This window comes from Synchiropus splendidus, chromosome 3 (genome assembly GCF_027744825.2).
Source record: "Synchiropus splendidus isolate RoL2022-P1 chromosome 3, RoL_Sspl_1.0, whole genome shotgun sequence".
Taxonomy (NCBI): domain Eukaryota; kingdom Metazoa; phylum Chordata; class Actinopteri; order Syngnathiformes; family Callionymidae; genus Synchiropus; species Synchiropus splendidus.
The window spans coordinates 28059993-28082810 of record NC_071336.1 but is presented as its reverse complement, the minus strand read 5'-3'; the positions used below and the strand labels follow the sequence as shown (position 1 = coordinate 28082810).

The 22818-nt window shown below is 40.4% G+C and overlaps 1 protein-coding gene across 5 annotated transcripts in view; it reads left to right on the top strand.

Annotated features, from left to right (window-relative positions):
* LOC128755329 (guanine nucleotide exchange factor VAV3) overlaps positions 1-22818 on the top strand; it is an 82216-nt gene that overhangs the window by 1198 nt on the left and 58200 nt on the right. For all 5 annotated transcript variants that reach the window (XM_053858614.1, XM_053858616.1, XM_053858617.1 and 2 more), the window contains exon 2: positions 16659-16775. In XM_053858614.1, the coding sequence (XP_053714589.1) occupies positions 16659-16775 (117 nt within the window). The remainder of the gene's footprint in view (positions 1-16658; positions 16776-22818) is intronic.

Genomic DNA, 22818 nt, shown 5'->3' with positions numbered 1-22818 from the left:
CAGACCTGCTGTAGGAAAAATAGACTTCTAACACACCCAGGGCTGTATCACTCTCCAAATGCTGTTCTAATGCTCCCGGATGATGTCGAGCAGACGATTTAGGTTTCAATATCACTCATATGGACGCAGTACATCAATGATGAAGTGAGGGATTAAGCTAGTTTCCTGGAAAAAGCATGGTCAATATCATATGAAGTTACCGCCGTCTGACAATCCAATTGAAAAGCTGCTGCTCAGCTTCAAGTGGATAATTGAAGTAGTTGTAATAACATCATCGCCAAAAAGGGTAATAGTTAAAGTGTCACCACACTCCAAAAAAACAAGGTATAACAAGGTTGCTGCTGTAAGATGAGCAGCTGATGTCGCCAGGAGCATCAGTTCACCGGAAAATAAGGAGTGATCCGAAAGACTGATGTGAAAATCAGTCATGACATAATCAAATAAACGGAGCTGCCATGCATGACTTCACAGGCTGTGAACCACATTCATGCGCGCAGCCTGGCATGGACTGGCCCACTTTTGGCTATTTATAGGAAGGGTTTGTTTTATGCTTGGCTTGATTGGCTTACTCACCGCGTGCCGGTGATGATGCTGCGTTTAGAGGCCAATTGGTATTGTAACAGTTCAGGATGACACAGCCGAAGCATTGCGTGTGCAGAGTCATTTGTGACCGGGTTTTTGGGTTACTCACGCGGCACTAGCGCAAGTGTGTCAACTCCAGAAGCTCAGATCTTATCAAAATAGAGGATGATGGAGAGTGAAATTAGGCTGAATGATGTCATTGAACTGCAGTTTTTTTATGTTCCATTTGCAGCTAAAATAGTTGATTATTGGCTAGTATTTGGAAACAATCGCAACTTACTACCACTGTAGTTGACAATATAATCATTCAAATTTTACTCAAGAGTTCAGATTCATTGTTATATGTTGTATATGTGAGGCTTATTTTTATGTATTCATTAACGCTTTAGGCAATAGCTCCCTGGCAAGTCACATGTGTCAGACGTGTCAGAACATACAAACAGACCTCTGAATCATTTGTGGTTCTACACACAGAATTTCAACTTAGTTTGTCTTCTTCACCTCTTAATCTTGTACTGAAACTGTGTTTTTGTATGTTAGCAATTAAACTTGTTTTATGTTTATACGTTAAACAAAATGACTTGCCCATATACATGATTATACTTAGAAAGCTGACAATGTTTTACCCTAAAATTTCTGATGTGGGTTTACCAAATGAAGATACATACAGTATTACTTACCATAAGGTACCTACGTTTACTTTGGCTCAGCTTGTATAACAAAGGGTGTCTCAGGTGTTTCCAAATGAAAGCAAATAAATGTCTTTGGCAAGTGTAGCAACATCAAACTGAGTAGAAAGTGATGGGGGTTCTGAGATGGTCTCGTGTTGAACTGGTGTATATGAGAACAAACAACACTGTTTCTCTAAATGATTCTCCTTTGCTCTCACATCCCTATTTAGAGGAACAGCTGGGTTCACTCTTCGGTTGCCTCCCTTTTAAATTTAATTCTTTAGTGCACTTTGTGTAAGATATTGCTTTTGTCCTGAAACAAAAATATTATATTTTTGCTAATTCATCTTTGAGCCTCATTACATTGTTCCTTCATGATTAAAGGATCTACAGCACTAAGATAACACAAATGACTTGTCCTTTTTTATACACCTCTATTCAACTAAAAATGGGGGTCAAACCCTCCATCAACTTTACTCCCCCTAGCCTACTCAAAGTTACATTTACATAACTGAGGGTGGAGTGGCAATCTCCGGTCGTGGTGCATAATTCATGAGTGGGGTGGCAGCTACTTTATCATTGGCCAATAATAACACATGGGACGCCAGCGTGGTCTTACCCCTGGGACCACCGGGATGAAGAGACAAAGAAAGTGAGGGGATGGGGGCTACAAAGAGTCTGTCTAGTCTCCATGGACTCATCTCCATGGACATAAAGGCGCCTAGAGGGCTAGCCCACCATGCGAGGATTGGTTGAGTGATTAAAAGTGTTAAGGCTCTGGAGGCTTCACATGTTTGATGTTAACATGAGGGTGGGCTGATTTCTATTCTGCAGCATGATGTAGGTCTCTGTTGTATACAGCCAACACTCGTAAATAAGTATTAAGATCATGACATGGGGATTGGAGAGGAATGGTAGTGAGGCAATTCTGCTTATTTCGTGTCACGGAAGAAGCAACCTGCCATGAATCTGTGCTGCTCAGAGCCGCACAATGCTTCACAATAGCTTATTAAAATGAAGAGCTTAAAGTTGCTCACTAATGGCGGAAGATCAGTGTGAAGCAGCATTAGCTTGCTTTGATCATTTTTTACTGGCTTGTAATGATTCAATTACGGAGTCTAGACGCAGTGAAACCGCGGCGACTACTGTAGAAAACAAGAGTCAGTGGTTTGTCTTTTTAGCATCATGACAGGCTGTTGTCACAGTAAAACTTTATCGGCATACATGACTCCGCATTTTTTTATTTGGTGTGGGAAAGGATTTTTTTAGTTTATGGCTTTTGCAGTTTTACACAGGTGGCCAATATATCAGGTTTTATGCGGCACTTATGCTTTTCAGTGAGAAAATAATATTCATACACAAAAATGCCCGCAAATACAGACAGTGTCGGAGCCGCGCAAGGACCAACTTACTTTGATCACCAACATTGACGTAACTACACTTGCATTGATTTCACTTGCATTGCATTCTTCGATAGGAAAAAGTAGTTCCAACAGAATGCGTTATCAGTGTCCGTTTTAATTATCGAAGGCTTCTTTGTGGCATGCTTCAACCTCCGACTCACTCACAAGACACAAACATTCATCCGCCATGTCATGTGTCATAAGTTTTCCTTTTACCTGCATCAAGTTTAAGGATTTTTTTCAGATAAATAATTTTCATAATCTCCACTAGCTATCCTGTCGAAGGGCTGTCCTATCGAGGTTTGAATAACTGTCTCTGTCTGTCAAGGTATCAGCGTGCTTCGTTGGTGATCTAGTTTTTGGTGCGTTTTAAAAATGAGTTTTTGACTCTGTACAGAGTCTGTGGATCAGCAGGGGAGGCATGTTACTACCGAAAGCAATATTAGGTTACATTAATCTAACAGATCTAAGTTTTTAAAAAAGTGATCTCAATTATGAACTGTATTAACAACAGATAGTAGAAACAACTTTCATGCATGACCTCTTCTTCACTTCGCTCTGAATTCCATGACTAAAGCAGCCTTGTGTTGCCTTCCTTCCCATGACACAGGATTAAAAACTGCATATTCAGTATGGAAACGAGTGTGTGAATGAGACACCACTGAAAGCCGCTCTCACACCGAGAGCAGCCGTGAGGTTCGACACACAGTGAACCAGGAAACAGAAAAGAGGAAGGAAGTGAAGCTAAAACCTGCCCTTAATCAAACTCCGACCAATGTGCCAAGCTGTCACAGAGTCTGCGGAGAAGAGTCGCCTCTCTTGTCACTGCCAGAGAAATCTACACGGGGCTGGCTTCAAAGGCTGCTGTGAAGCATGTTAGTTGAGGGAAGTGAGGGGAAGAAACGCTGCGCTGAGTTTAATTTTAACTGCTAGGGTTTCCCAGAAGAGAACAGGCAGATGCTCATCTTTATCATCGGCATAAATACATATCCTCGTACAAAACATGGCCGACGAAGTTGTCATGAGGACGAAGAATTAGACTGCAGTTTGAGTCGCAGCGTAATTAAGGAACATGGTTGAGCAAAGATCAAAGTCATCTTGCTTCACCTCCTCTGTTATGTTCGGTGCTCAACAGGCCGCTGCTGCTGCTGGAGCGTTTAGATGAGCTGCTAGCACGTTCTGACTCGGTCGGTCTGAAATAAAATCATTGTGCAGGCTCCAGAGTCAATAAAAGAAAGAACGTAAAAACGCAGTCCTTCTGCTGCCCGGGTAATAGATATAGCGACGCAGAAAGTTGTCCAGCGGGCTGTCATTGAATTAATTATGTTTGAACTTGAAGGGCTTTGCTGTCAGCATATTCCAAGCAGACCACATTGTGGATGACCTTTTTTAGAAAGATTGCAAAGTCATTTACGTTTCTGCGATCCCCACGTATACTGAAACTGATTCTGGTATGATTTTTAAAAAAAACAACGTTTAAGTGATGTCGCTGGATTTTGCATGCAGCCGGTTTCAAAGCCTGCCAGGCTTCCCCCGTCACTCGGAAAGACGAAAGTTAGAAAAGAAAGCGTGGGAGCGCGGCAGAGACAGAATGTCTTGTCACTTTGGATCCTGCCGAAGAATATTAAGTAATAGAACTTTTGTGAAAGTGAAAACCAGTCGTTTCATAACACATGCTGAGTGTGTAAAAAGAAGGGAAAACATTAAAAATGAATGTTGTTTTCGTCGAGATTTTAAGCGCTCACTTCAAGTTTGGTGAACACATATCGTTTGGCTTGGTCATGAGATGTAAAATCTCTCTGCTATCATCTGTCTCTTCATATGTTCGACTGGAATGCGGGACTTGAGTTCCATGAGCAACAGACTTCAGTCATTATGATGTTTCTTTCGGGAATAACACAGTCATGTTCATGTGCTCCTCCATGTTATCATTTTGTTACTTACGTTTGGTCACGTGAGAGTTCATCTTTATAAGGAGGAGGTTATTTAAACGTAGTGGAAGCCCTGCAATGTCCTTTGATTTAAAAAATCTGCTGATGATGTGGCACTGTTTTGCTTTCATCTTTCTTTCAGATGACCTACCTGTACTGAAAGGTGCGGCTAATTCAATTGAGAATATAATCACCTCGCTGTCTATTACCTTTCTCTCTTAGCTAATTTCCATATCACTTCAGTAGACAAAACAAGTAGTGTTCCATTAGTATTCATCATGTGTGGAGCTGCTGTCTCCTCTGATTTGATTTGAAGAAAGATTTGGAGCCGTCACATATGCTCCCATGCGTGCCATGCCTGCACTGCGGCTTCCAAATCACATTTCCGATGCGGCTGCGCTAAGTCAGTGGTTCGCTTGTCGCAGCGATGACATCTAGAGCAGAATTATGTAAAGTGACATGCTTTAAAGTTGTTTCAAAAGAAAAGCTGATGAAGCAGAGATTGGCAACCTGCTGTTTGCACGCGTGACAAATCTGACCTTCGTTCTGACACCTTGGTAACAAAGCAGCAATTTAACTTGTCGGTAAAGGTTGCTATTCAGCAGACACTGCAGGTTGTGCATGATCAGACTGTTGGACAGCCTACCTGCAATCAATGTTTATCCTGTTATTCATATGTCTTGTGCTGCTCAGGTAACCTTTGTTATTGTCTTCATCACCGGTGACATTTTAAGTGCTTTCAATTTTGTAAACTGCCGTTGAACTGTTTAATGTAAATGTGTCTGTGAACCAATGATGATGGTTTAAATGTCAAGATGATATTTGGAGCAGAATGCTTATCCATTCAGACCCACCGGGAGAGTCAAACCCTGCAGCTGTGTGTCTTCAACCTTTGACTTTCACATCCACTGTCATGGAAACAGCACAGAGCCAGGTCAACTGTGCTGTGCATCAAAACCTGTGGCTCTAAAAGTGGAGTTCTTGGAGTCCGCAAACAATGGTAGTGTGGGCTTAACTTGACCATCGATCCTTCCAAACCATAGGGTCAGTACTCCTTAAACTCAAGGTTGGATGATTTGTACTGATGGCCCGTGACTTTAATACCTCCATTAACGGTAATTTTGGAGTTATGGCAGTAAAGTAACTCCAAAACAAATCAATGGATTTCAATGAAATGTTCAGGAGCCATTGAAATGGAGGCAAGACACGCAATGGAAACTTGTTGATGTTCTGGATTACTTTCTCAAGCTGCAATTGCTTTAGAAGAATTCAGCAAGTTCTAGAATGGCACTGCCACCTGGGGTCCCATTGTGTTCATCGCTATTGATGATATTTCAAATGCTTTAAAAGGTACCGAACAGTACAGACAAAATAAAAGTAACAAAATAAGTACCGGGGGACTACATTTATAGTTCTTCTAGACATCACAAATGCAGGAGCGTATCTAAATATTTTATTGATCAAATATCGATGGAGTGGACTTAAAATATTGATACAATACTGCGCAAGTATCGCAATGTCTTAGCGTAACAATGTTTTCTTACACTCCTATTGCACATCCAGATGCAGGAGTGATGGTGCAACACGCTACGAGCAGTATAAACCAGCAATATTCGTTCTACTGCTGTCTTAGTTTCGTCCACTTGTTCTTCAAAGCTGTTAACTGCAGTGCTACATTGCTGCAGTATTGAGGTTGATATTAACTGTATTCCTTGAGTATTTGAATCTAGCGTGGCACATGTCACAAACTGCACAGCTTTCCTCGTCGCTATCCTTTGAATGCTGCAAATGCTGGTTTAATCTCTTCAGATCCAACCATTGTAATGCTTACTGGTCTTGACTTTCCTACCCAGGCTTGAACTCTCACAATATCTTGTTGTCCATTACTGGGAGCTATAGAAGGAAAATGCAACTCAAAAACACTAACATAGCCAAGCACTTGTTAAAGCACTTATTAAATACCGAAGCAGAGGATTTCATATATTTATACACTATCATACCCCAGTATCACAATATTTGAATATATAGATACTTTTGTACTTTTTTAGTTAAGACTACTCTCAGACCCAAAAAGCACTGCAACAATTTATAGTGTGGCATGTCTTTCTTCAAAGTGCCATTTTGCTCAAGTAGATCAGCATCGTGTGGTCAACAATCAAGCCAGGTCTTCACCGGATGTTTGCTGTGATGGAAACAAGATATTTGTCGAAAAGTAATAATGTTCATAGCTTATACTCGCAGGACAGCTGAGGACAAAAATGGCATCTGTTTTTCCGTGTTCATATTAAACATGTTATGACTTCAGTGCCCACAGCTTAATGACACTCTGTTTCCAGGGAGGCTCCGGCTTTGTCAGAAATAAAACTGGGCTGAAAGTCATTTCAAAACTCTACCCTCTTCAGCTGGAATTGTGATACTTCAGCAGTCTGACAGCAGCAGCATCCAAAAAGGAACAGTGGTTTATTTTGGAAAGAAGGCACACAGATCTGACCACAATATGTCAAGTGCTGTGCAGAGACGTATTTACACGTTTTCAGCAGAGTCATACACGAGGTAGGAGGACACAAAAGACCTGTACACAGGAGGACAAATATTTGCTACTTTAGTCCAACATGCTTTGCCCTTTCAAACGTTCATCTCCACCTTTCCTGTGTGGAATCTGTTTGACCTCCGGTGGAAGACAAGAGCGTTGATATTTCTCATAGCGGCGGTAATTCAATTCCCCCTCAGATGGGGGATGGGACTGTCTTTGTGTACACACGAGTGGCTTTGGGGTTGAAACATGGAAGTGATAAAAAATGGATTTGAAGACCCATATTCCACTTCTTAATGATGAGAGTGAGCTCAGTTAGTACCGCCGTTCAATTGAGTAAATGATACTCCACAGTGATTTTATTTGGCTCATGCTAATCCTGGGTGAGCATGTGTGGAGAATCGAGTTACAAGAATTAAAGATGCTGAGAAATGAATTTTAGGTGGAGTAAGGTATCGGGACAGGAAAAATGCGGTGACCAAACACATAATCTTTAAATGTACTTGACTAAATGTAATGAATCAAATACGACCATCCCTCCTACAACGCTTTCATTTTTTTGCTTGACAGCCAACAACCAGTTATCACCGGAACTTACTCAAATTTGTCTTTTCCTCCAGTCATAAACTGATGAATGTATCCCTGTAATTCGTCCCCAACAGTTTTTTCACTGGGTGAGAGTAATTAAACAGTATGTTGCAGTGAAGCTGATTGAACTGAGGACATCCATCCATGACAGAAAATCATGATTTGATCAAATGAACACAATTAAAAGGGGTGTCAGGGAAGCAATTGATGAAATCACAGGGAAGAGGAGACCACAGCTTTCATCTTCTGCCAGATAAAGCACACCTTCTGTCTGAGTTCCATCAGACTTGAAGAAATGAGGCTGCAATTTCTAGTTTATTTTTATTTCCCACGCAACTATCGCACTCAGATGGCACACGATGAGACAGAGCACCAACATTAACGGACACACTGACACGCAGTAAGTACTGTATGACATTGCAATATGTGCCTGATGTCCTTTTTATTTCCCTGTAGCCTTTTCAGTACACTAAATATCAACTGTTCTGTTTTATGCAACAAATTAAAAAGCATGTTATCTCGAGTATTATAAACCATCCATAATCCATATACATTTTTGTCAACTTGTTTAGTCTTTATTTATCATCATAAGTCATGAGTTTTTATGCATAATTTTTACCTTCTGAAAGAAAGTTTTTTGAAGAGAAATGGAGTGCAAATCAAACAAGCGCGTACTATTATGTTTATTTTTCAAATTTCATTTTTTTTAAGCCTAAGAAGTTGCTGTCTTCATTAAATATTTCTGACTGAATTGATTCATCTAAGAAGTGGTATCTGTTTTTCAATACTGGTAAATCCTTGGTTGTCACATGCAAGTTTCCGTTTTTTTTTTTTTTTCACGTGAGTCTTTCACAACATGAGAAACTGTGACAGCGAACAGGAATTGATAAGTTGAAAAGTGTTTCCTGACGTGATTAGTAATACCAACATTTTGAGCTCTCCTCTAGCTGCCATTTGAGCTTGTAGCTAATACATTAAGACACTCGTGCCAACTATCCGCATATATGTCTTTAAGTCAGCAGCCATGGCGACATTCGAATGGAGCAACTGCATTGTCAGCATGAGCAGCCTTCTTCCCACATTCTGTTTCCTGACTCGACTGCTGACAAAAAGTACATGACATGGAAGGGAGGCGTCACTTGAACAAGCACTTACTCATCAGTGCTTATGGTTGGCCTCTCGACAAAAGGCTCCACAGTCGTCCACTGAGGGCATTGTGTCATTAACATCAGACGAAAACCTCTGCGAGGTCATCCAAAATTCACCTGAATGCTTTTATCGATGGCATTAATGAATACGCATCAAGCTGTAGAGTTCAAAAGTCTCTGTCTGCTATGCATATGCAAGTGAAAGAGCTGGGTCCATAAAAGGCTTCTGCTTGTTGCTATGGAGCTTTGACTCTTATGAAGGAATACATAAGCAGAAACCGAACACTGATTGTGGATACAGAGCACGACCTGGCACGTATCAAAAAGCACAGCGGTGTGTCGGTTTGTCTTCCAGGAATTATTTTTTTGTCCTATATTCCAGATGGTTGGTGCGAGTGATTCATAACCTGTTGTTGAACAAACTACGCATTCTTAAGCAAACCCACACAGTCTGTTCGCAGCTTCCTTCTGAGATATCAACGCTTGAGCTTTGAATCCTGTTTTGCCTCTGAATGAGGTTGTTTTTTTCTTTTTCATATTCATCTTTCAGCGAGTGCAGGAAAACTCCCTGAAAATTAAATGTTTTGTATTCGAATTTGCTGCAGGGTTTGCAGTAGAAAATTGGTTAGTCTAGGTTGTGAGGGAGTGTGCGACACTGTGGTGGCGCTGTATAAAACAAGGAAGACGGCACAGTGATGCTATGTTTACATGTATCCCCATACATGGAAAAACACAGATATTTCAAGCCTCCTTGGTTACATGAAAAAGTTAACCCCACGGCAAACGTATATTTTTAAAATACAAACATTGCTTTTTGAAAACTCAGTGTGGAGATAAAATGTTTTCATGTTGCTGTGTAAACAGGGACGGAAAACAGTTTTGATTCCCAATTGTCAAAGTCGAAGATGCTATCATTTTGACGCCCCACGGTTATGACTGAGTTTGTTTAGTGACTGATAAAACTGTCCTCTCAGCTCGGCAGTGTCTGTTTATACAGACTGATGCAGGGCGCAGGTGACGTCTGCAGAGTGCTGATAAACTCAAAAAACAACTATAATAGCAAGCAATGCTTTGTGTGGGCAAGTATGAGGATGAATCAAGGTGCGACAAGCCATTGGCAATGCAATTGAATATGCGTTTTGTTTTGGTTTTTTGTTGAGTGCGGCCCCTTAACTATGATGCTTATAATGTGTTAATGTTTGTATGGGAAAATATTGGTTGTGTGCGGAAATATATTGCTATACTTTGAAATGAAAATCACAGTTTGACTTTTCGTGCTGTTGTAATTAAAAGCACTTTGTTTGTCATGGTTTCTCTGAGTATCACTGCAAGTTAGGATGTCTTCTGCACGTTGTTAATGGAATTGTGAAAGGCTTTTTACATAAAGTTGATACCATTTTTTCTGGAAGATAAAACGGCTTAACTCTCCCAATTCCATCACTAAAACTGAAGGACTAATGAACCACGCTGTGGCTGCAAGTTCAGTTAAGACTGTTCCTTTGTACGGACAAAAAGGACAGCGGTGAGGTCAAGAAGATCCCACATGGTTACCTGACTGAAGGCTTCTATAAATGTTGGGGAAGGAAGACAGAGATGAGATCCATAGAGTCGATCAATATCTCAAAATATAAAAAGTACGTCATGCCACCTGGTATTACTTAATATTAATGTATAAATATCTTGGTCTTATATCTCACAGTGTATCTCTAAGATGATAACACTGAGATATATGGCTTTATAAGTCATTTCACTTTGATGATTGACTATTGTGTACTGTTACCTTGCCTTCAAATAAGCTGGTGATCACAAGTACACAATCAAAACCACAGCTGCAGCAAAACGATAAACTCTTCAAGCTAAATTTTCTTATCCATGAGTTCATGTATTACGTGCCAAGTCCTTGTGTCAACAGCTTGCGACCGAGCCATCTTGTCTCATCCTGGTCTTGAGGTTTAAAAATGCCAAACTATAAACAGCTGCTTTTGGACCTGGAAAATAGATCAGTGACGTTTGGATTGACGTAAACCACTTCACATGAATTATATTAAAACTAGCTGAGATGGAAGCTAACACCACCAAGACTCACTCTACTTGCGCAGCGAAATCAGCCATATTTGGGTCAGTACTGTCCTGATTGAAATAAGATCAATCAGAACTGGAGGCCCCCTCTGGGTTTTGTCAACTGTCCAGCTCTCTTCACACTAACAAGGGCAACGGAGTCCAGGAGAACGATAGCATTACATTTAAATTTGAAGCAGCCTCCAGCCACGAAACTTTGTCGGCATAATTGTGCTGAATGTGAAAAGGCGAGATCAGCCCGTCTTTCACAAGCTTGTGCTGTGCGGAAGCAAAAGTAAAATTGTGTAACCGTCGACAGCTTTGGGTGGAGACTTTTCAACATCATTTCATTAGTTATTCAGATTAACATTAGACCAACCTGTAGTGCTGCTACAACATTGCTGTGAAACTAAAAATTGCTGTGAAAATAAAAAACAATTTTCAACAGAGGTGCAAAGTGCGGCACGGGGGCCACATGCAGTCATTTGCCTGTATTTATGTGGCCCTCATGAGTAAAACTACAAAAGAAATTGATAGTAAAAAAAGATTAAAGGAGAGTAAAATAGTAAATAATCTTTATTTACATGTTTTTTTCCCCAGTCAAGATATGCACTACTTCCAATAATTATGATTTATATTGACAGCCTTTAAGTAGTGTATAATGTATATTTAAGTGTATAAAATAAAATAATATATAATGAAAAACATTTTTAAAGCTTGTAATATCATAGTATATACCATAAATTCTGTATTACAGAGTGTACTGGAACATTAGCCACACCTCCTACATTCCAGAAGGAAAATACATCATGATGTTCCTACATAAGCCGCAGCGGTCTATAAGCCGCGGGTGTAGTGGTGCAGTCTGCACCGTAGAAAGGACAGTGGTGCACCCGGCTTAAAAATATATGAGGATCACTCCTAAATTACTTTTTAAAATGTTGTCCACCATGGAGTCTGACTCATGAAACAAACATGGTAATGTTCTGAACTTGAATCATGAACTTGTCACATCTTTTATTTACATTAAAGTGCTCAAAAAGAGCTGTTTTCACTTGCGTGTCTGACGTTTTCTGAAGAGTCGGGTTTTAGCTTCTGCTTCTTGTCTCCAGTTTTCTAGGAGATTGGCTCCGTTGGCAGAGCTGCAGACATGAGGACGAAAACAGCACATTTTGAGGACTTTAATGTGAATAAAACGGCAACGGTTTGATGTGATGTGACTCTTTAGCCTGTATAAATCCATACTTTAGCTATAAAGTAGATAAAAAAGTAGTATCTTATAGTACGGAAATTACGTTAGCCTTTTTCCTATTTTGTAATATTAATAAAATACCAACATAAAGTTAAATTCTAGACTTCCCCACCTCTCTCCTAGAAGGTAGTTAGACAATGAAAATGACAGTCCTGAATGAAACAATCTATGGCGCTTGATGCAAGAAAGTTTCTCAATTTAGATATTTTAAAACAGCAGGAGCACTTTCTAAATGGTCTGTTGTCATTAACTACAGTGATCACGGCTTCACAATTAACGCTTCTTTCTGACATGTGGGCATCTTTAAGCGTAACTCAGAGTCGACGACCTCAACATTTCTATTGAAAAAAATGACACACACTACGATTGTCAACTTGCTTCATGAAAGAGGTGGGTCAGGAAAACGAAGAATAATTTTCACTCATGCTCCTGAAGCCTTGAAGTATCTGGAAGACAAAAGGAATGCTGTCTGTTGAATCCTCTCCATACCCCTGTTGTTAGCGCGATTTCGCTCCTCTGTCTTCAGCTCAGCGTAGCAGATACACTGTGTTTCCCTTACACTCGCTCCGTCAAGCTGCTTCCCTCAGATAATGTAGCCCCAATCCTTCGGGACCCTCCACACACTCAAAGGCAGACACGATGTGCTTGTCTGATAAAAGAAAGTGATGTGCGCAAGTGTAAACATTCAATATTATTCATTCACAGTTCGCTTGCTGTCTTTTTTTTTCCCACTTTTCTTATCAGGAGCTTGAGGGCTGCTGACTTCTCTCTTGCATGTGAAGCCATGTAGAGCCTGATTCAATTAGAGGAGAGAGCCATTTCATATTTGATGTATGGGCGTGTGTCGCGCAGACAAATCTCTCTGTCTTTATGGTGGCGAAGGTGTGAAATGTAGAGCAGCTACTTCGCTCCTCCTCTGCTGTGCCTCAATTTACCAGATGGGCTTTAACAAAATTATTCATGGTGACCATCATAGCAGCTGGGAATAAGCCTTCCTCAGCTCCGTGCTTTTTAGGAAGTGGTAACGGCAAATGAAATAATCATTCCATTAGACTTGTTATGCAAGATGAAACAGGGCCACTGATGATGGTGCACTTTGGAGACGAATCTGCTGAGAACTTGAAATGCGTTCTTGGTGCTCATAATGCATACCAGGGGAAATAAATTAGCAGCTGCTGCACGAAGACTGTAATTATCATGATTTAATGGAGTCTCTCTATAGCTTTGTTTCAGTGTAACTTGTACTCTTCTGCTTCAGGGTTTCTGCTTCATGTTAACAAGCGTGGTACACCTCCAGAGCTTCAACAAGAGCTGCCATGCTACACTCACGCGATCAAACGTATTGAAACAAAGTTTAATCATCAAAACAAACTGATAACACTTAACACATGGAGGTGGTCGTGAACATGACAATATTCGGCATGTTTTTCATGGAAAAATCCCAAAAGAAACATTATAATAACTGAAGTCCTTTGCTCTCTGAACTGAAGAGACGGACCGCTGCTGATCTGAGAGAGATTTACTTCTCATGATTAAAAACAGTTTTTTTGTCACCACTTCAGTAAATGTCAAAACTACCCCGATTTGTTGTTTCTCTGTTGCATCTTTATTGGCTGCATGTTTTTTTTTTTGTTGGAGGCTCCACCACTGGATTACTTTTCAGGATTAATTCCTGGTTGAAGATAACTTCAACAATGATTTTTATGTACGTTTGTGAGCGCCTGCCCTTTTATTACTTTCTTGCTTGTTGATGTTGTGGAGGTCGAATGAATGTGACCTGATCATTCATACTGCAGTTGTATCGATACATATGAAAGAGGCCTGGGTTGTGTTTTAAAAAAATGGAATTGTACTGTTCACATTTACATAAAAAAATCAGATACATGTCACATATGGGCAAAAAAATTGTAGTTGACCTGCAGTGTGAACATGGCAGGCCAGATCCTTATTTTTTGTGGCCCTTTTGTGTATTATTGTGCAGTAATTGAATCTCACTCACTTATTGAGTTTAACTTCACAAAATGTCTGCTATGGTGGAGTTTTTTTTGTTTGGTGTCATTGATCCAATGACATTTTGTGGGTTCCATAGATGCAAGTACTGTTGACGTGATGAAAACCTGTAGGCGAAGAAATCGGGTGCAGCGCAACATACTTTTTTTTAACTGTGAAATTACTCAGAAGTGGATGAACATCGTTCTTTCACGTCATAGTATTAGGAGAGATGACATTTCATCGTAAAACATGGAAAATTGTTGTATGTAAATTGTTGTAAATACTTGTTTAGTGTTAGACGTTTTGAAAATTACTTTATATTTGAATTTTAAATGTGGTGTGAAAGTTATTTTGGCAAATGTATCTGACGCTTCCATTGTAAAATGTTCCCATACTTTTACCACCGACGCATCAGCCATTTCTCCTGTGGGTTGTGCTTAGTGAGTAATGACTTCAGGACTAGTCGACTCATGAAGCCTGTGGTGAGTAATTTAGCATTCGTGTCTTTGCCGACCAGTCGTTGCAGCCCTAATATTAAGAGAGAGCTTGTGAAATACGTTTTTTTTATTTCCGTTGTGAGGTGCAGTGTTAGGTTAGATACATGTACAACACAAACTTAAGCTCAATTTCCTTATGTGAATAATATAACAAAACAATGCAATGGAAAACATTGTCACACAAGATGACATTTCTGTATTTCATCAAAATCCCTTTCTCCGCCCGACAGTGAGGCGAGTCTCAAACCACAGACCGAATGGAAGCGTCCCAATACCAAAACAATGACACATGGCTGTATACACCCTTGCTTTGTTCTCATTCTGCACAGAGGGCCTAATGTTTAAGAAGCCTTGTTTTGGTCTATTCCAGCCTGTATTGCAGAAAATCTTTAAAATCATCATCACATATGGCTCAATATATTTATGGGATGCATTGTTTCAACATTCAACATTCGATTATCGAGAGGGACTCTCAAGTTAATCCTTTCTAGCTTGAATGTACCGTATGTTGACATCCCACTAACAAATTGAGCTCTGAGAAGACACCACAATAACAAATTAATTTTTCATGCTGGTTCATGCTCCACTGGTGCACAAAAATATCTCACTGCACATATGTAGAAGAGCAAAATAGGCACATGCTTCTGGCTTTTATTTCAGGCTGTGATCTCCGATTTTTCTCCTCTGGGTATGTTCAACGGTGATAATGAAAATTTCCAAATGTACCTTACAGTAATTCAGTGCTCGGGATGGCTTCGCCCAGAACCAGTGCCGTGATGCTGTAATGTGTCCAAAGAAACATCATTTCCTGAAACATTTCTTTCATCTGCATCCTCTTGAGCTGCATCCTGTATCAACGGAAGGAACGATAACGGCCGCAGAGAAGCAACGAGTTGGCTCACTACGTAGACATTTTCTCTTTCACTGGTTGCCTGCTACCACGCAGTCTTTTTTTAAATGTTGTAGATTATTTGTATTTCATGTGAAGGATAAATAACTATATCAATATAAGCCTTCAGATGCGTGGAAGGGGCTTAATACTCAACTCATTTGCCCTACATGAAATTCAGTATTGTGCTTATATTGTCACACATAGCTGTGTGCATGCCGGGCTTCGTCAAATTAGCGCTTAAGCTTACTTATTGTAGCACCAACTTTGCATCCAGCTGCTACCAGTGTCCACATGACCATTCCCAGTCGGGTTTATGAAGGCGAGCACTTTACCCGTAATTCAGCGTAGCAGAATTTAAACAAGCCAAGCTCAAAATGTGATGCCTGAAGTACTACTTTACACAAGTAAAAACATCTGTAACGTCAGTCTTGGCCTGTTTCTATGAATGTTTTGGGGTAAATAAAGATTGAAAACTCCCATCAGGCAAGGATTTCTCTTTTACCATATGCCTTCATCTCTAACCATTTTCAATCTACAACCTGTTAGACTGAGACTTCCTTTAATTGTCATTGCACAAAGAAAACACAGCAGTGAGACTTTGGCGGCGAAATGTCGTAATAAAATACTATTTAGTGCAAAACTATTATTACAAGCGCAAAGTAAGTGCAAGTAAGTTAAGTAAAGTGCGAAACAGAAAACAAAATAACCGAATGACCTAAATGTAAACTGTACCAACAAAGAAAAACAGAAACAGCGGCTGGGGAGATTATACTGATATCAAAGTGAAATATTTCATTGAATAAACTCAGGCGCAGAAAAGGTTTATATATTTGTGTTGAACACAGAATGCTAGCATTCTTTTCAGTTTTGATTGTGTGTGACTGTCTAAACTACATTTTACCGGCATACAAGTTTCATTGACATTATTAAACACTACAGTTCCATCTGTGTTTATTTTTTGGCATTAAAAGCTGTTAGAATTCCAGATTGTTAGCATTTAAGATACTCTTCGTCTTCAGTAGGCGGTGCACAAAACACTGACAATTCAGAAACAAACCAAAAAACAAAGATGTATCTGTGATTTTTTTTCTTCTCTCTATTTCTACCACAGTTCTTGTGCCTGAAGAACATCCGGACTTTCCTGGCCACTTGCAGTGACACTTTTGGAATGAAGAAAAGCGAACTGTTTGAAGCCTTTGACCTTTTTGACGTTCGGGACTTTGGAAAGGTAAGAAAAGAAAATTGCAATTGTAAAACAACGCAAGTGACTATGGAGATCGGAAAGTTATCTATTTGTGTACATTCAGTGTACTAGAATAGAAGGCTGGGATATCACATGCAAACCCAAAAGTCAAGTGTCTGATGGATTGTTTTAATCACAATCCCTGCAAGGATTAGAAGGATACACACATGGTTCCACACAATACACCAATGGATCCACAAACCGAAGTCTGTAACTCATACAATCTTATAACAGCTGTGATATATTTGCTGTAATGAATACCAAATAGTTCATCGTCTTCTGGAAAATAACTGAAAAGTCAGCTAACTTTCTCAGCTCTTCTTGTCAAATCTACCCCAAACTCAGTGGGTTCTGCCCGAGGGCATCCGCTACCTTGCGTAACGCCTCTTAATGAATTCGAAGCGGGCAAAAAAAGAAAGTCTCAGTTTGATATCTGCTTGTCGCTGGAGGAGAATGTTGTAAGTCAGGAGGTTCGGCCTGCTATGTTCATTACTTTTCATTGAGCTTTTTTAAGCTCGTAAGGCCAATGCTAAGTTTCTGCTGCTCTTTGACAAGAAACTCCGCTTCACAAGACACCAAGAAATTCAATCTATATGGGGCTGAACCGATGTGCTCTTTTTATATGAATTTCTGAACTGTTGAAGTTAGCTAGTGAATGAAGTTTTAGGAGGAATGCTCCATTAGTGATCCATGTAAAAGTCAAGGTTAACACGTAAATGATCATGGACCCACAGCAAAGCAGAAGTCTGTCACTGTCGGCAGCGAAAGATGAAAAAAGTTTATATGGTGAGCAAAAATCGAAAAGATAGATCCACATATTTTGCCTTAATATATCTACAACGTATGAATGAGCACTACTGTGGACTCAGTGTCTGTTGCTGTGAAGTGAAAGTGAAAGACTGAAGAGAGGCAAAGCAATCACACCATTTTTTTTGATGACATGAAACTACTTGGTTACAGTTTCAAAAAGTTACAACTCAGCACTCAACTCTGACTGACTCCATGTACGTGTGAAACCGAATAAATATATTGATTATAATGAAACCATGTCTAAATATCATAAAATAAAATAAAAAAATATTTTATTTAAACGGAAACTTCTCCATAGTTGTTAACTCTCACAGATTTGCAGCTGTCAAGTCAATTCAGTGACACACTACTGTCACCATATGTGGCTAATACTGAGAGTCTCATGGCCCTCACAGCCCTGTTGTAAATCAAAATAACCTTTAGTGGCCCTCTAGGAGGCGCTCGCGGCCCCATCATGGGCCCCGGACCTGTGGTTAAGAATCGCTGAATTAGAGCACGTGCCGCATTTGACAGGAAACTTAAAAGACATTACACACGGTCAACGCATCATTTTTCAATCCCTGTCTGGCGTGTAAGTGCTATAAATGTGCTGTCATACTGACTTGAGTTAAGCAATCTATTCATTAAGTCGTTTACAATTAAAGCACATCTGGGCCTCTGGCACTTTGCTTCCTTCTGGCGTGCAGGGCAGCGCTTTAAGAGAAAATCGAGAGTAATATCAATATTGGTTAATAAGGATGGTCTTTAATTTAATCCCTGTGCATTTTAATTAAACAGCAGGTGACACAAAAGCTGCCATAATGATTATTTTTCCTTCACTAAACAATGCAAATGTGATCCTACGAGTAAAACACAGTGGACGGCACTCAAACAATCACTTCCTTTGTGGTTCATGTTTTAATCCAAACTGTTCGAATCATAGCGTGAAGTCAGTGTTGCTTTATAAAGCATCAAAGAAGAGTCGCGTGTCGGAGTTTCTTTACACTTGAGTTGAGCTGGATTAAATGGTGCTCTCTGCATTCAGCAGATGTAGTTCAAGAACCTTTGTGGGTGCTAACATTGATGGAGAAGAAGGGGCTGTATTGATGATGGAGAAGTGCTTGCATAATGTTAAACCAGCCACTATAAATTGTAATAAAAGCATGATGTAACGTTGCAAATTTGTTCTTCATAGAAAATGCTGACTCAAACGTATTTCGCCTTCATGGAAACAGTGACTTGTTTCTGGGGAAATGATGCGTGAATTTTGACAGCAAATTGGGCTGAAAGAAGGTCACGAGTTAGAGAGACATACATGAAAAACATGAGTAAAAACTGATCTAAACATAGATTTTCTTGTGAAAAGCAACAAAAAGTACATTCAGGGGAAATCTGTGTAAAAGCTTGCACTCTAAATATAAGCAGAGAATATGAACGTGGCAAGGAAAATGAAACTGAGTTATTAAACATAAAAGAAACACCCTATTGGAAGAAGGTGAAGCAGTAGAAAACTTCAGCAGAGTCACTAGTATTCTACACACAATCAACTGTTAGTTCCTGTCTTACAAGTGTACATTGTTATTGTTGAGGTTTGTGTGTAGTGGTGGAACATAAAAGCAGTCATTTACAATTCATATTCCTACACAAAAAAAAGATGGCTGGGGATCTCACTAGCCTAACACAACAAACAAGGTCCTGGGACCCCAAGGAAAGTCTTGCAAATTTGTTTGCAGTGAACAGACAATGAAGACACCAAATCTGTCAGCTTGGGGAATGTTTTCTACCTGCTGCTGGATGATGACATCACATCCAACAGCAATGACTGGACATTTTAATGAGCAACAAAAACTTGACATAAATGATTTGCTAGCATTTTTACTACACATTTAAACCTGCAAAAGATGCTGTTTGTCATCAGGTTGTTTGCAAGGTATGTGTCTGTTCTACCTCCCAGTTTGACAAGCAAAGTGTTGGCCGACATGTACGGGTTACTGTTGGGTAGGACTGGTTCTGTAAGGGTGGAAACTCCTTCATACTCCGTCTTCATGAAGCAGAAATGATGCTAAAACAAATCCTTCACTTCAAGTTCCTCCGGGTCATTAAAATGTTTTTAAAAACGTATTGTCGCTGCTGGATGAGAAGTCATCATCCCCCAGGAGGTAGGACACACTCCACCAGAGGACCAATTTGGTGCCGTCACCAGACTTGGCGTTCTGTCCCATGCAAGCCATTCAAATCTCCTCTTTTACCTACTCATTCCAAAACGATGGTGGACGTGAAGCTGTGTGTCATTCTTTTTTAATTACCCCGTACATCGGAGGAATAGGTGACAAGTACAAATCTGAGACATTGGAGGATGTTGACTGGCAATAGTGTGTGACAAAATGGAGAGGTAGGGCAATTGTTTTCAAATGATTGTGGTTTGGTTGGTCAGACCAAGACATCAAACCGGCGTCTTCACAACTCTCCATTCCAGAGCCGGGTTTCAAATGTTGTTACTTAAAAACACGGATGACAGGCCTATCAACACAGAATTCGAATTAAGTTAAATTAAACTAACACATTGGTTGTTAAATTGAGGTAGCAATGTCTGTCGGCGTAGATTATGTTGCATGTTTAGTGTTGAGTTTTTCCAGGTTTAATTTAGTAGCCAGTTCCATTGGCGAGCAACACTCATGTATAAATTCTTCCATCCTCCTGCGACTTCTGAGGATTTTACAAAGCCAATCTGATGACTCTCTTAAGTAAATGCAGTGTTGCTCAGAGTCAATTTAACGTCTCTGAAATTAGCCAGCGTGCCAGCCTCGTAATCTCCGCCTGGCCGACTCTGCGGTGGCTAATGGAGCAGAGAGCAGAGGAAATGGGCGAATCTGCCACTCACCTGCAGTTCCCTTTTTTTTTTTTATTGCGTTAAAAATAGCTGCCCAACTGCCACTGAATAAAACATCAAGCGTGCCTGTTTGTTTTAGTGTTTTCATGGCCCTGTTGACGGAATCCGTGCGCGGAATCACGTGCTTGATATCTCTCCTCCAGGCATCAACAGTTGCTGTGTCTTGAGGTGTTTTTCTGCCTGCTGCTACACTGAACATGCTGTGAAGTGAATACACAGAAGGCAATCCGTGCTATTCAGACTTCACTACTTTAGATACTTGGAAAGTATCCATTAGCAAAAGGAGACTCCTCAGATGGATTGAGGTCAGTCGAATTTGGGATGATGCTGAGAAACAGTGGAGAAGCTTTGTTGTGTGGCTGTATTCTGTGCCGGCTGGCCAACGCTACCGTCGCAGCGAAGACAGCAGGAAAAACAGCATCTGTAGCTCCTCAGTGCAGAAACATCTGGTTTGCACATCTGTCTTGTAGACGCATGGAGGGCTGTGGGCTTCTTTGTGGAAAAGAAAATCTGATATGAACTCCAGCAAGACAGAGGCTGTAGATTTTCTGAGTCCATATTGCATTTGAGTTGTGGAGTGCGAAGTCTCTCTGCTGACTTAGTGCATGACTACTGGTGTCACTTCTTTAAATGCAGCCATGTAATGTCATCGGCTTCCAAAATAGAGCCAAACTGCTGACGGGTCATTTCCATTCGCACAATCACATGACAACACTTTGCCGCACTTTGACATAGTCTACGACACAAACCGTACAACGATTGAATCACACACCATGGCGTCCTGCTGCGTCTCCCTCATCCAGAACCATAATCCTGTTTCACACGATGTGAAACCTCCTAACAAGAATAGGTTTCTATTGTGGTTATCTTTGGACGACAAATACAAGAGTTGACCTGATTTATGTTGTCATTTTATGAGCTTTTGATCATAAAAGTGCTTGAACTTGATCTAGCTATCAGACATTTATGCAGTGGTGCAACACTGTGTTGTTTTTAGGTCTTCGCTTGTTGCCAGGCAACGTCACAGCAAGAGTCAAATACCGTCTGGAGGCAATTGTTTGACATGTCTAAAGAAACGTCTTTAGTATTTCTCCTGCAAAGAATGAATTATGTTAGTCTACTTGTTAAAAATAAGATTTTTAAGTAATTATACATGACACAAGTGCATAATACATAAGTATTGATATCTCCTTCAGTACAACTTATATGGACGTGTGTGCGATATTACAACGATTTGAATGTGTGCTAAACTGAGAATACTGTACTGTTGGACAAAATTCCTGCGCTGATGCCACCGACTCTCAGCCTAAACTAAGTGCACACTGCACACTCACCATACACGCACAACGTCCTCCCACACACACTCACAGTCAGAGCAACATGCCCGTCATCTACCACTTGTTATTAAGCTGTTATTATGACCGTCAGAGGTTACTGTGTTGCCCTTCCAGAGGCTGTTTTGTAGCAGGTGTGGATTTGAATGTCATGGTTAATCTGAAACAAAAACGAAAAAGTAATGCAGATAGGAGAGATTTTTTTAGTGATGACTGGTGTCACAAATGTATACCAGTGGGGAGGGAGCACCGTTTTTGATAGTAACCACTGAGATTTGTTATGCTAAAATTAGTCTATAGCAAAAGTCACTACAAAAATAGTCCTGTCCAGATGGAAACAGAATTGGTTGTGTCTGCGCACCAATGTTGGATGGGCCTTTCTTCTACATGAACCTCAGTTTTCAGTCGCTTTTTCCTGTAGCTCAGTGTCAACTCATTCTCACACCCATGGCGTAATACACTGACGTTGCGTCCTTGCGACCAACGTGCTATGCTGAGGGCACCATTTGTCGTCAGTACAGGATGCATATGTCTACTTTCCTAACGTCAATATATTATGTTCTCTACCTAGCATTGTGATCTAGCCTGTTAAGGCGCATGCTGGGTGCTTTCCTTTGCCACTAGAGCATTAGAATTCCACCCACGGGCCTGGAATTTTATTAAATCATGCGGATGTCTGAAGTGGCTACATTTTTACAGAGCAGTTTTTCGAAACAAAAAAGCGAGGGGAGCTCCACCCCATGGGTGAACCCCAACATCTGTTGTTCTTTTACGTGGTGTGCTGGCAAATTGTGCTTCAATTCAACACCTAAGGCGTCAACACGCAGCACAGACAGCCCATAGTCGATATCTGATGGAGTGAGAAAGTGTTTTAGACTTAAAAATATGACAAAACTTACATCTCCAAAGCAGCTGGAACCTTTTCACTGAACTAACTCAGACTTGTCTACATTTTTTTCTGTAGATAACTCCAAGCTTCTGAATGAACCACAGGATTCCACACCTCTCTGTGTTG